The sequence below is a fragment of the Apus apus genome, chromosome 1 (genome assembly GCF_020740795.1).
Source record: "Apus apus isolate bApuApu2 chromosome 1, bApuApu2.pri.cur, whole genome shotgun sequence".
NCBI classification, from domain to species: Eukaryota; Metazoa; Chordata; class Aves; order Apodiformes; family Apodidae; genus Apus; species Apus apus.
The window spans coordinates 189,937,009-189,951,614 of NC_067282.1; the positions used below are offsets into that span (position 1 = coordinate 189,937,009).

Genomic DNA, 14,606 nt, shown 5'->3' on the forward strand with positions numbered 1-14,606 from the left:
TCGGAGTGGTACTAGGGTGAGAGCAGGGCTACCATCTACACAAGCCAGCATTATTTAGGGATGGAGCAGCTGTGCATACTTCTGAGGAATTTTGCCTGCCGGCAGTGACAGGAGCATTGGGGGCTGCATAACTGGCTGTACCTGTCTGTCAGGTCTCACTTGTGGCCCCCGTCAACGCGAGAGAACTGCACTGCCTTGGTTCCCACCAGGATAGGATGGGATAGCTGCCTGGAGCCTGCAGCCCCACAGCCACCTTCCCCCAGTCCCTCAGAGATGGAGGGAGGCAGTGTGAGAGATGGAGAATCCAAATCTGGGAGCAGAATGGTGTTACCAGCACTAAACAGCAAATAAAAAGTCTTGAGCTGCACAGGGAGATGGATGATGAGAAAGAATACTTGGAGAAGAACCTGCTTCCCAGTGTCTCTGAAGTACACCAATATTGTTGAGAGGAACTATGGGTTACCTTGGGGAAGAGAAGAGAGATAGGGCAACCCAAAATGCAGTCATTATACACATACCATGGCTGAATATCCTCTAAATGGGGAAATAGTAACACTTGTGAAAATAGCACAGAGTCATTAATAAGCTAATGGAGAAACTGGGCGTCTGTTTGTATGACTTGTATCTCTTCTGTAAGAAAAAAGGGAATGTGAATTTTAAGAGATACTGCCAAAACTGAAATCTTATTATATGATAGAATTAGCAGGGAGAAATCCCATGTGACCAATTGTTGTATTCATAACACTAGCTTTGCTATATATAAAGGTACATGGAATTTAATAGCATACATATTGTTTTAGTGTTCTCCTAAAATCATGCATGAAGTATTTATATACTTAGGGATATAGCTTGTAGCTTAGAAAGTACTTATTTTCTAGCTAGACTAAGTGGTTACCCATGGTTCAATGGTTATTTGATTATCAGCTGCATAACTATGAAATGTGCTAAAATTTTATTTAAAATATCAAATATAACATTAGTATTACAAGCCTACAGTTATAACAGCAACATTTCTGTATCTTTGAAAAGCAAAATTAACAGTTCAAATGGTAGCTCCACCGTAGTGTGGCAAGAATTTAATACTTGTGTTCATTCCATAGCAGTGCCTACAATGAAGCCTTCAAATCAAAAATTGTCCTCTAAAGTGAGCAGTGATGCTCTGACCCCCGAGAGTGCTTTTGCAAAGAGAAGGAAGCGACACCCAGAGGACTCAACACATCATACTGTGGCCATGGTCATTATATACCGGTCCCTGGGACACCTCCTGCCTGAAAACTATGATCCCGACCGAAGGAGCCTGAGGTGAACTTCAGACCTCTTTCTGAATTGTGCAGTTCCCTTCTTCCACTTGCTCTGAGTGTGCAGTGGAGACAGAGCTGCTTTTATACTGGCCAAGTGTCATCTTTGCTGCAGTTGTCACCACAGTACTGCCTCTTGTCCTCCTCTGGCACACTGGGACAATAACCACATCAGTAGTGCCAGCAGCTTTTGGAAACAGCTGTGTGGAAGGCTGATGGTGGATCTACTTTCCCTTCTCAGTAGAAGCAACTGGAAATCTTTTACTGGCAGAACCTGCCAAATCAGTGCTTTGCATGTTAATGTTTGCATCACTGTGCAATTTTTCTCCTTTGCAGATTGCCAAATCGCCCTATTATTAACACACCTGTAGTGAGCACAGCCATTCACAGCGATGGGGAGCTTCCTCCCAACCTGGTGGATAAGCCCATCATAGTGGAGTATGCCATGCTGGAAACAGAGGAGAGAACAAAGCCTGTCTGTGTCTTCTGGAATCACTCCATCACGTATGTCTCCTGCTTGCTTTAGGGCTGTGCATGGCAACTGTCTCAGTAGCAGAGAAGTTATGACCAGGAAGATAATTCTGGAGCAAAACCATTTTTGCTTGGTTAATTCAACTGGTGGAATAGAGCCATGTAGTCATATCCCACCAACCTGAAAATAATGAAAATAGTCATTATGACTCCTCAAACAAAGCATTGGCTATGTGATTTCTAACAGTGCCATCGTGTCTCTGCAGGGCTCATTTTCACCCAGCAATAATAAATCTCACAGTTTCCTTGTATTTGCTCGTGCTTTTTTCCCCACAGATGTATATCTGGACAGGCATAGTCTGACTCCAGTGCCTGAATTCACGGCTCATCTGAGGCCCCTAAGTCAAGACTCTCATTGCCCCATGCCCCTTTTTGGGGAGTGCCTCTCCAGGAGATGATTTGGTTCTTACATGGGCTGAATCTTCTCCCGTTAATTGCAATGACTATGGAGAGACTACATGGCAAGCAGGCACCCATCCTTGATGCCTCAGCCAGGGCCAGTGCAAAAAATTATGAAACTGAGTCTTCTTGTTGGCTTAAAAGGAGGACTGAAGTTTTGTGGGTAAAGTTATATGACTAAAGATTATAGATTTTTGAATCTCACATTTTTTAATTAAAATCAATGCAAAGACAGTTGCACTAATAAGAAGCAACTTACCTTTCATTCCATCAGCTATTGTGGATTTGCTTTAATTTGTTTTAATGAAAAATTGGAGGGAGAGGAAATGCCTTCTTTGGGATCTTAGACCTCTTCCAGTTGCTGGGAAGAGCAGAAGCAGAATATAAGGAGAAAGATTTGATGCTGTAGGAAAGAAGTGTGAGGGAAAAGATGACATACTCTGAAAATGGCTCATTTAGGTCTTTTGTCAAGTTAAAGGTATTTTTCTTGAAAATATGAGAAATGTTAAGAACCCTGTGTGCTTATAACTGTTTTGGCAATAAAACATTGGTTTATGGCAATGTAGAAACAGCACAGTCCTGTTGGAGAAATGTGGATAAAACAAAAGAAAATGTTTTGAGAGGTAACTACATGCTCAGTGTGTCATGATTTCACGGTATTGTAACTATTACATATATAATGCAATTTTCAACCGTAAAACCAGGAGTATAGTGAGAGGATGATATTGTCTGCCCAGGCTAAGAGGAGTACCTCTTACTTGTTACTAATAACCCCAAAACTTTAGTAAACCTATGGAAAAATCCATTAAAAGGCAATATCCCATGCTGGAAGTAAAAGAGCACACTAACCTAGGAAATGTCTGCCTCCTAGTCAAAAGCTCCAGGAGATTGTATCACTGAAAGGATTGAAGAGGCAACAGAAATCTCTTACATTTGCAATAATAAGTGACTCCATTTGCCTGCATGTAAAATAGTGTATTTGCTTGTATGTACAGATGATTCTGCCAATTATGAGGGAATGGCAAGTCCTTTTTCATACATTTTTAAACATTGTATGGGCTTGAATAACTCATTAGCTCTGAAGTGATTCATCTATTAGCTATTTGCTGGCAACTTCGTTTTTGTCTGCATTACATCTTCCTACAGCCACAGCTGAAAAACAGCTTTTAAACTTCATGTAGTGGAAGAGTTTGTAAAAAGTGAGTACTTCAAAAGAAAGTGGTATTAAAATTGTTTAACAAATATTTTATTGCTGAATGAAAAAGATGCCCTGTCATATCTAATTAAAAACTCTTTCATTAAATACAAGGCTATTTTTATTGCTCATTAACTTCAGAAAATAATAGTTACTATTGATATAAAATAATTTCTGAAGTCACTGGAGTTAACCAAGGCTGCACAGGGAAGAACATTTAAGGGAGCAGTTCCTCCCCAATGATAATACAGGAGATCTCCTGATATGAAACAATATTTACTGTTTTAACCTTTTCTTGTGCACTTTTCAGAAGTGAATGGAAAAGTGCACAAGTGCAAGGAAATTACATTATTGCTCAAGCGTATTTCACATAAGAGCTCCACAAGCAGTGTCTAGATCTATGGAAATAGAACTTACTCAAAACCATGCCTCTGTTATGACCAGTTAGCTCTGTGCAGTCACTTCCCCACATTGCTTTTGTGGTCACTGACCCAAATGAATTACTATTTTTTTTAATTTATTTTTTTAAAAAACTCAAAACCAGATTGTTATAAAATTACAAAATTAGGCCAGCAAAGCCATCTGTCATATCAGAAACTATTTCATCTGAAGGATTTTTAAGTTAATGATACTCTTTCAGGCAGGTAACAGCTGTAAGTATTTCTGCCTGGGTACTTACAGTCCTCTCTGGTTGCAGAGCAAGAGCTGCCCTGGAGAGCAATAGCAGTGGGAGGTGAAGGGAGATCAGAGGACAGCTCTCAGAAATGCCCTTTTTCCCCACAGGATCGGTGGGACAGGTGCCTGGTCCTCCAGAGGTTGTGAGCTGTTTTCCAGAAACCAGAGCCATATTGCTTGCCAGTGCAACCATATCACCAGCTTTGCTGTCCTGATGGACATTTCTAAACGAGAGGTAGGTACTGTGAGGCTCATGATTTTTAAGGGCTTTGGTTTTCAAAGGCTTTGATTCAGAGCTTGAGCTTGAGCTTGAGCTTCACAATGCTTGAGCATTGTGAGCAGAGTGGTCCCATGTTGCAGTGTGTCAGGGGTGCATTGCCCTGTGCCTGACAACCCTCTATTGGGTCTGCTGTAAGGAGCTTCTTGCTTGGTCAGTGCACCTTCTAGGTGCACTCCATATACACTCAACATGTTGAGTGACTTAAGAGGTGACATCATCCACTCCTGTTGGTTCTAATGCAAATCTGTGTGTTGGCTCAGTAAGTAATGAAAACATTGATATTCTAAGTAGTAGATTTGATTGGAGGAAAAGGAAGGTAAACCTTACCAGAGGTCCTGTCAATCTGTCTTTCTACAGAATGGGGAGGTTCTTCCTCTGAAGATCGTCACGTACACAACCGTGTCCATCTCGCTGGTGGCTTTGCTGATCACCTTCATACTGCTGGTCCTGATCCGCACGCTACGTTCCAACTTGCACAGTATCCACAAAAACCTGGTGGCTGCCCTTTTCTTCTCTGAGCTCGTCTTTCTTATTGGAATCAACCAGACTGAAAACCCAGTAAGAGTTACTCTGTGCTTGTTGCTAAAGTTGTTGTCAAGCTTTAAATTAGGGGGTTCATATTGCAACTTTTACCTCCTCCCTTCTCTTCTTTTTTACTTCTGCTTGGCCTCAACAGTCATTTGAAAAACATCAGACTTTTCATATATTCTTGTGTGTTTTATGTGATCAATAACAGTGCCAGGAGATAGGACTATATCTTATTTTCAGAGAATATATGACAGCAGCCCTGTTGAAGGCTTATCCCAGGAACTGAACCCTGAATACTGATTCCTTCCTTTCCATCAGTATGTTTTCTCTCTTGCTTTGTCTGTTTAGTAGGAGGCTCTCCAGTGTCTCCTGCAGCAGGAACCTCACAAGGCCAAATGGCTCCTGGTGTTGACTGCTAGGCTGTCAGCAGTGTGCTGCAGTGCAGGTGCTGATACACATGTTTCATACCCACCATGGCCATTCTGTAGAAGCCACTTGCCAGGCATGGGACAGCTTACAAGTCCAAGAATCAGTAGAAAACCTGTCACTTTTCTTTTCACCTTCCAGCCACAGTGATTGTTGGCTTCAACCCATCAGATCTGTTGCCAAAGCTTAGTGCAGGCACCTCCAGCATCATGCCTGTCAAGAAATGCAAGCTCTGAATGGACTGAATATGAGGTATCTGCCACACGTGAAGTGTGCACGTCCTGTACCTAGGACCTCAGTGCTATCTTAACTGTGCAACAGTATTTGTGGTATTGCTGCTAATTCTTACGAGCACCTATCTCAAATGTCATGGCTACTGTGCAGGTAGGTAGGAGACAAGGAGGCAAGGGTTCCAGCACTGCAAAGCTTCAGTCACCTTTACCAGACAGTAGACAAATGGGGGTGACATTCAATAAACATTATATCTTTAGCAGATATGAAGAATGTTCAAAATGTTAGTGTAGGGATTATCTGAACACTATAAAGAAAATGTGTATTCTAGAAATCCTTTACTCTGCATGTTTCACTCTAAATTTTGAAAGATAATTACAATCTTGAGATAAAAACACACACCACAAAAACAATTACCACACTGATTCCACATTGTCCAAGCAGCAGAAATGGGACAAAATGCCTACATTCAGTGGGTGTCATCACCATTACGGTAACAAGACCATTGTGCCTGACCATGTAGCCTCACTTAAGCCTGAAGTATCACCCTGGATTCTGATATCCATTTGAGCTATAACATGCATTCTAGAAAGTATCTGACCTTGGCCTAGAGACTTGGTGTGAAGGCAGAGTCCCTTACCTCTGTTACTGTCAGGTGTCATAGTGTCTCATCCCAGTTAAACATGCTGTCAGATTTTGTCTAATTTGAACTTGTAGTAACTGAGTACTGTCAAGAACTTTTCTGTGTAAATTTGAGAGACCTCTCCTATAAAAATTATCTTCTCAGGAAGCCTCTGTTCAATAGTATTTCTTTTGGAAAATTAAACAAATTTAAGCTTCTTAAATTCTTCAATTTTTAAGATTCAGGTTATTCTATTGCTTTTTTTCTTGGCTGTCGTCCCTCACTTTATCTTTTGAAAAATCATGAATGCTGAACTGGACAAAGCTTTCCAGTTGGTATTGTCACTTCCAGTCCCATATTCCAGTATCCCCTTACACAAAGAACTCCAGTTATCTGCTGTTATGGTGAGGTCTTCCTCAGTGACCTGCCCTCTGGGAAGCAGTCTCACATCGTGTATGACCCGTGTTGCCTTTGTTTCATAATGTACAAGTTTGCATATTAAAATAACTTCACCCAAATAAACTCACCTTGCCAGTTGATCCACAGCACTCCAGGAACTTGACCTTTCCCATGCCTTCTTGAGCACACCAATAATTTTCCACTGCCTTCCACTAGTGGGGAGTTTATACTCCAGTTCTCTAACATGAAACTGAGGAGCAGGGGGCCATGCCCACACCCCTGCAGGATCTTACAAAAAAATTATACTGCAAACAATGGCTCCTCATTTTCAGATTTCTCTCATAGTATCATGAAGCACCAAGGATAGGTTTATTAGACTAATATTAAGAGGTTTACTAGAGTAGTAAAACAGTTCATTACAGCAATACCACAAATACTAATGATTGTACTTGGTGAGATTGTTCTCTCTTGCTTGATCTCATTTTCCAGTTATGGGGCTTATGGTGTGATCATGTGGCTGTTCTCTTACCAGGACTCAGTGAAACACTCCAGACTTTTAACCCACTTACAAAGATCTTTAAGTTAGAGAATATATTTCATAAGGCAGAAAGCCATTTCTTTCAGCCTACCTAGTCAGTTTAAGAAGTTAGGAGGGCTGTAAGCCATGTCTGCTTGAGACAATTATTCATCTGTCTGTATGGAATGAGAGTTGTCGAACGAGTCATGCACTGATGAACATAAAGAGGGAAAGAATGCTGGAGCACAAATAATGCTGTGCTGCTTGGCACCCAGCCTGGTTTTTATGGGTTCTGTAAATTAACAGTCACATTTTTGGGTGAGGTTTTAATCTTTCCCTGCACTATTGATAGAAAGTGATTTATTTTCTTTCTTTTTTCTTACCTGAAAAAGGTAATGTTCAGGGCAGCACTCATATGCATGTGCCATTAGGAACAAAAAAAGGCCTACTTACATAGAGGGAAGAAAGGTCTTTTATTTGGTGAGCTACTTTTTCAATAACACTTGGTGTTGTAATAAAGCTGATGCAGTAAGTGAATCCAGAAAGCTGGCGGTCTTTGTATCATTCTTTCACTCAGCAAAGTTAAACAGGAAAACTTGCGTTTCTGAGCATTATGCCATGAAAAAGCACAAAAAAGCCATGCCAGAATCTGAAAGCAGGGTAAGTGCTGCACAGGAACAAAAGGATCCAAAACACAATGTAAAACCTTTTGAAACAAAAACTGAATGGTTACACAAAGTGCTCTTAATTCAAGCTTATCAGCAGATCCTTGGCAAAATCTTCTGCTTTGCTTCTGAAAGGAGAAGGTTAATTGGGAGATTTCAATTCAGTGTCGGATGCTGGTGGTCATTCCTGTTTTCACCCACCAAACCATTAAGCTGTGAGGGAAAGCTAGCTAGTAGATATTTCAGAATAGGTAGTAAAGGTGAGAGATTTCAAGGTGGCCATTTGGTCACAAAGATGACTTCAGCTGCCAGTTTTTACACTGTAGCTGTTTCTCCTAGTCACGGTAAGGACTCAGTCTCTTTGGTTTCAGCAGGCCCTTCATTTTTGCTGCTCTCAGCCCAACAGAGCTGAGTGGTCCACCTTGTACTGCTGACATAGGATAAAAAACAAATCCAGAACTGGGACTGGAAGCTCCAGATGCCCTTGTTCCTAGTCAAAGGCATTAACTACCTGGCCAGCACTAGCCTGCTTTCTGCTTGTCCTCATGACTGAAGTGCTTGACGGCAAGCAGCACAGCCTCAAGTGGAGGGCAGAGCAGAGCTGAGCATTTCTGGATCCAGAATATCCTACAGCCTGGGGGCTGGAGTGTTTTCTGCAGTGGACTCGAAGGGGCTTAACCCCCCTGCTCAAGCCAGGTAGGGCAGAGCTGAAGGTATCCATTCTCAGGAGCAATTTGTTGGCTTTGCAAAGGAGGCCAGTTTAGCTGATGCAGTGAAACATACTGTGGCTGAATTCAGTGTAGTGACATCATGCAGGCGAGACTCACACACGATGCAGGGCAAAAGGTCTGCAGTCTGCATGGCAGCATCCCCACCTCCTGCTCTGCACCAGGAGAAGGTCAGGAGTTCTGCCAGCCCTGCCCCTCTTGTGAGAAGAAAGAGTTCAGTCCAAAAAGCCAAAACCCTCACCTGTGCAGCAAGTATGCACAGAGGAATTAACCACAGAACATGGAGAGCAAGGGCAGTGACCAAAAGCATGTTGGATTGATAGGAAAAGCTATCAAGACTCAGAATAGGCCACATAATTAAAAAAATACTATGAAGAAGCTTTCACAATACGAACAGGTTTTCTGAAACTGAAAAACTTGCCTTTAGCTGCACAGGGGAGCAGGTGACGTGCCAGGCCGTGATTCAGAAGAGCAGCTCTAATTTCCTTGCCCTTTCCCTTTCTGCAGTTTGTGTGTACTGTGATTGCCATCCTCCTGCATTATTTCTACATGAGCACCTTTGCGTGGATGTTCGTGGAGCAGCTCCACATCTACCGGATGCTGACTGAAGTGAGGAACATCAACTTCGGGCACATGCGGTTCTACTACGTCGTTGGCTGGGGCATTCCTGCCATCATAACAGGTATGCTCAACCACCCCAAAACAGCTTTATCACCCTTCCCTTTCTTCTTCACTGGCCAGGTTCAGGGAAGTTAACTCATCCGAGACAGCTCTGGGTGTGCTCAACTACTGGAGTCACTTCAGTGTTTTTCTGAACAAGGGCAATACCAAATCATGTCTAGCAGAAGTCAGCCTGAATTCAGCAGATCTCTGTACAAATGTCTGTTGCCCCAGTTGAAGTGATATTGAGGGTTTTATAATAGCTTGAACATAATTGCACCTAGATTAAAACAGAACTTGATAACATTGCTTGGGAAGAACAATATTTTTATTTTTAAAACTTTGCCTTCAGAAATTTTCCCTCCTTGTGCTGATACCTCAGGATAGGGACTCTCAGTCTCCAAGGAGGTAACTGCAGTGGCTTCAGCTGCCCACAGGGCATTGCTGCCCTTCACTGGATGTTCCCATTGCCTCAACCAGCAGAAGATGCTCCCTGAAGTTCAGCAGTTCTGTTTTACTTGGCATACAAATGAATTTCAAGCACCCTTTTATTTCATTTCAGATACAAAGGCAGTAACTTCCAGTTGAGGAAAAGTAATAAAGAGCTGTAGGCAGTAATCTTTTCAACTATTCCGTGTTGATCCACAGGAGCACATCCATCTCCACCCTCACCATGCCTGTTTTTGCAGTCAGACATTTCCAGTGCTACCCGGTGCTGCATTAATTCAGGCAGACAGCTCCTTGGGAACTGTGCTTCACGGAACAGTTGGAGCAGGGTTTTTTGGTTCAACTATTTCAGCATGTTATCTGTTGCCATATGGGAAATCAGATCATAGGAGACAGTTAACTTTGGTCCAATTGCTTTTATTTTTACAGATAGCAACACACTGTCAGCAACGGCAGAGGTTTAGATGTCTCTCAGATCAACAAATAGCTCTCACTCATATACACTTGGAAAAATACTGTGGAACAAGTTAGAATTTTGGAAATTTATGGGGTTTTTTTCTATGTGACTTGAGAAACTGTAATACAGAAGCATAATGTGGGCTAGTACAGGTTAGCTTTCATTCTGGAGAGCTGGTAAGTTTTTTCCATATCACCTGATGCATAAGTAATTTCTCCTTCCATCAGTTTATTCAGAACATGGTGGAAGGTACAGCCCAGAAGGCCCTGCCACTCTAAACATACCTTCTGACATTTTAAATAGAAATCCTACTTGAACTTCTAAAACATTTCAAACCTAGGTATTTAAGTTAATTCAGACCTTCTCAACAGTATTATTATACAATCTAAATAATACAAGTCCAGCATTTTTGCATTTTTCTACTTAGATATTGTTCTCTGTGATATGGAACTATTTTGCACTTAAAAAAATTAGAAGCTACAGTTCCAGGTTGTCTCCTGTAATTTAAGCTTGGAATCTACCAAATTTGCAGTTCATTTAAATGAAAAGTCAGATGCCTGTTACTGAGCAAGTCAGGATTTTGTGAAACAAAGGATAAAGAAAATTAAGCCTTTAGTTTCCCTTCTAGGTTTAGAAATCATTTGAAGAGAAAATTATTTCATCAGAAATAGCACAATGTGGGATTTCTTGCCCCCAGAAAACTTTGTTACTGTACATATTTTAAATAAGCTTCTTTTATACATTTTAAATTTTAATATCTAAAGAGTAAAAAGGTTCCAAATTCATAATGTGATCTTAAATGCAATTTCTTTTAAATTGCTTTATGAGAGGATTGTGTATGTTTCCTAACAGTGGGTAAGTCTGTATATGGGAAGGGATTTTAGTCATGGACATCCAAAGCAATTTTTTGTTTCATTTGAAAGATAAGTATCTATCCCATTTCACCTTTATCATAGTTATCCTGAAAAGAAAAAAATGAACCTACAGTAGCAGTGACTTTGCTCTGTTTTGTTTGTTTATTTTTTCTATTTTCCATGCTCAAACAGGCATTCATTTCAAGCTGGGACACAGTGGTCCTAAGGGATCTGTGATGGGACCAGACTACTAGCTGAAGGGAACTTTGACCTTTAGAGGGAAGGAGACTTAGCAAAATGTATACACAGAGAATATTCCAGCAGGGAAGAAACACATTTAATCACAGCATAGGAAAGCTGTGAATAAAAGGAGGATGGAAGCTGGGAGAAGGCTTACAGCCATAAAAGAGTACACATCTAAAATATTCCTCCATGGGGAACACTAGTGGAATATTTTTAATTTCTTTAAGCATTCTCCTTTTAAAAAGTAGTTTGATCCATATAGGAGAGGCATTTCATTACTTCCTTGCCTCAGGAGAAAAGGGCTGGATTTGGCACCCAGCAAGACCCTCCAGTTCTGCATGCCTTTGTGGCAACGCACGAACCAGTTGCCATTTGTGTGCTGTATCTGCTTTGCCATGGAGAGTGCAGTGTTCATGTTAAAACAAGTTCTTACATAGCCCTAAAAGCAGTATTCCCCAGAAAATGGCACTTCTTAAATCTTTTTAAATCTGTGAATACTAAGCAAGGTGATGAGTCAGGAGGGAGGTGAGGCTGACGCAGTCTTAGAATCATAGAATGGTTTGGGTTGGAAGGGACCTTAAAGATCACCTAGATCCAACCCCCTGCATGGGCAGGGACACCTCCCACTAGACCAGGTTGCTCGAGGCCCCATCCAATCTGGCCTTGAACACTTCCAGGGATGGGGCATTCACAACTTCCTGGGCAACTTGTGCCAGTGTCTCACCACCCTTATAGTGAAGAATGTCTTCCTAATGTCTAACCTAAATCTACCCTCTTGCAGTTTAGAGCCACTACCCTTTGTCCTGTCGCTACATGCCCTTGTAAAAAGTCACTCCCCAGCTTTCCGTCAGGCTGCTGTAAGGTCTTCCCAGAGTCTTCTCTTCTCCAGGCTGAACAGCCCCAACTCTCTCAGCCTGTCTTCATAGAAGAGGTGCTCCAGCCCTCTCATCATCTTCATGGCCCTCCTCAGGACTTGCTCCAACAGCTCCATGTCCTTCTTGTGCTGAGCACAGTAGTCCAAATGGGTTCTCACCAGAGCGGAGTAGAGCAAGAGAATCACCTCCTTTGACCTGCTGGTTACAGTCACCAGAGTCACATGCAATTGCTGAGCCCACAGGAGCTCAGAGGGTTCAAAATGTGACCCTTGGGTAGGACCTCCTGACCCAGTGGTGGTCCCCTCAGGACATTCGGCTTAGCTGTAGAACCAGCCCCAGTTTCTGCCAGCATTAGTGAGCTGTCATGCAGCCCACAGGCTTAGTCTGCTCAGGATGCCCAGCCTGCAGCATTGAATTGATGTTCCAGAATGATTCTTTTATGTTACATTGGATTGGCTTAATTCTGCCTTTGGATAAAGTGTTATTTCACATATTGTTAACTGTGGTAAAATTTGAACCACATACCTGAAGACTGCAATTCACCTCATTTGTTTAATGGAGAAATTTAGGGTGGGATTTTGAGAGTGAAAATATGTTACTTTCTGCCAGTTACTTTTAGAGCCAAATGTTTGGTCAAAATGTAGTTTTAAGTCCCACTAATGGGGAAATCAAGTCCTGCAAAAAAGGCTAGGTCTGTAGAATTACATGTGTATAAAATATTTTATGGTCCCTTAATAATTTCTGTCTAATTCTTTCTGGATGGTAAGTGCTGAAGGGGTGGTGGAAGGGCCAATGGGAGCAGGGAGGGAGACCCATCCTATCTTATTCCACACTTCAGAGAAAACAGATCCAATATCCACTGCTTTGCCAAACAGCCAGTTTAATTTTCATAGACTGTGGTCTTGTACCACATGTGAGTGCTGGCGATGGGCCAGCTTTAAGCAATGAGAGTGAAATGCAGCTTCCTCTCCTTTCTCAGTGTCTTTTTAGCAAAGCACATGGGCTTCAATTAAAAAAAAAATATTAAAAATGAAAGGCTTTTATTAATGTCCATGACTTCTCTCTGCAGAGAACGGCCCTGCCGTCAGCCTGCTTGAGTCGGGACATACGCTCAACTCAATAGGTGCTCCCAGTGCCCAGACAACCTGCTGCAGCCACTTACCATATGCCTTTGGCCACAGGCCTCGTAGGGGTCCATTTCTGTGTCCTGAAGAAGGAAGGCCTCTGCAGTATTTTGCAGGTCAAAGGCAGCAATCCTAGTCCATCACCATATGGGTGAGGTGTCAGGCACAAAATCAGACAGCACTCTAAATCAGCAGGTGGAAGCTGGACTCAGAGACTCCCTTGGAATTGTCCAGGCTTTGTAAAATAAAAGAATAAAAGGTGTGTTCTTAACTCAATTGCCTCGGGGGCATTAGCAAACTCCATTTCAAACAGTGCTGAAAGTAAGGTGAGATACCTGGGATGGCAGCTCAAAATGAATCCCACCTGAGCTCAGGTGTTTATCTCCCATGAGTTCCCAGGTTTCTTTGTCTCTGGTGTTATTTTAGTGACAGCAAGCTCATGGCAGTTAATAATGAACTTTTTTTTGTAGTATAGACATCTCTTTAGTTATGATTCATGTCATTCTGCTGCATAGGCTTATTGAAATTCCTCAGCATGTCACTCACCCTCAAGGCTTCATCACACTGTGTGAGTATGACTATAAAACTGTGCTGAAACAGAATTAGTTTGGGACTTGCATGTATTGTTATTTTTCTGCAGCTGAACGTCGTTCTGGTACACAAAACTACTAGTACTGTTTGATATGGAATGACCAGTGTAACAGTTTTGATTTACAAAAGTTTTATTTCCATATTTGCTTTGACTGGGACTTTTCAGACTGCCCTATTTAACATATTTTGCCATTATCATTTTGTTTGTCAAACAGTGATTTGAAAATGTTCCTGGTTATATTGGAGATCTCACCTTTCTGATGTACTTTCTCTCCATTTTGTGACGCAGGGCTTGCTGTTGGTCTGGACCCACAAGGCTATGGGAACCCTGATTTCTGCTGGTTGTCTGTCCATGACACCCTTATCTGGAGTTTCGCTGGGCCCATCGTAATTGTTGTAGTTGTAAGTACAGTGGAGTTGGCATCCTGAGCTTTCTCTTCCTTACTCCTACCTTTTCTTTTATGTTTTGTCAACCAATAGACATAATGTAAAGTTAATGTATTCTTTACGTTTGAAGCTGATGTACTCAGTCTTGCTTCTTTTGACCAAACAGATAAGACATGAGCTAAGCTCCTAGAAATCAGAGGGCTGCTTGCCAGTGTGGAGGTTCCTTGTGAAGCAGTGGCCAGAATATGGCCAGAAACCTGCTTCCCATTTGCTTTGTTCCATGTTTGAAGGGTTGGTTGGTGGGTTTATAAAACAAGTCAACAAAATGAGCCATAACAGGTCCCTTCATCCAGAAGTCCTAAAGGAATGTTAAATAATTCCAAGTTCAGGAATTTAAAAGAACTGGCTGGTCTTTAACTTCTCCCTTAAAACATCCCTCAGTAACAGAGCACTAGAAGATACATATCCATGGTG

At 41.9% G+C, this 14,606-nt stretch overlaps 1 protein-coding gene across 1 annotated transcript in view; it reads left to right on the forward strand.

Annotated features, from left to right (window-relative positions):
- The window catches only part of CELSR1 (cadherin EGF LAG seven-pass G-type receptor 1), a 170,274-nt gene that overhangs the window by 143,619 nt on the left and 12,049 nt on the right, over positions 1-14,606 (forward strand). Inside the window, exons 21-26 of the mRNA XM_051642700.1 lie at positions 1,101-1,302; positions 1,635-1,802; positions 4,207-4,333; positions 4,736-4,936; positions 9,002-9,176; positions 14,035-14,147. Coding sequence (XP_051498660.1) covers positions 1,101-1,302; positions 1,635-1,802; positions 4,207-4,333; positions 4,736-4,936; positions 9,002-9,176; positions 14,035-14,147 — 986 coding nt within the window. The remainder of the gene's footprint in view (positions 1-1,100; positions 1,303-1,634; positions 1,803-4,206; positions 4,334-4,735; positions 4,937-9,001; positions 9,177-14,034; positions 14,148-14,606) is intronic.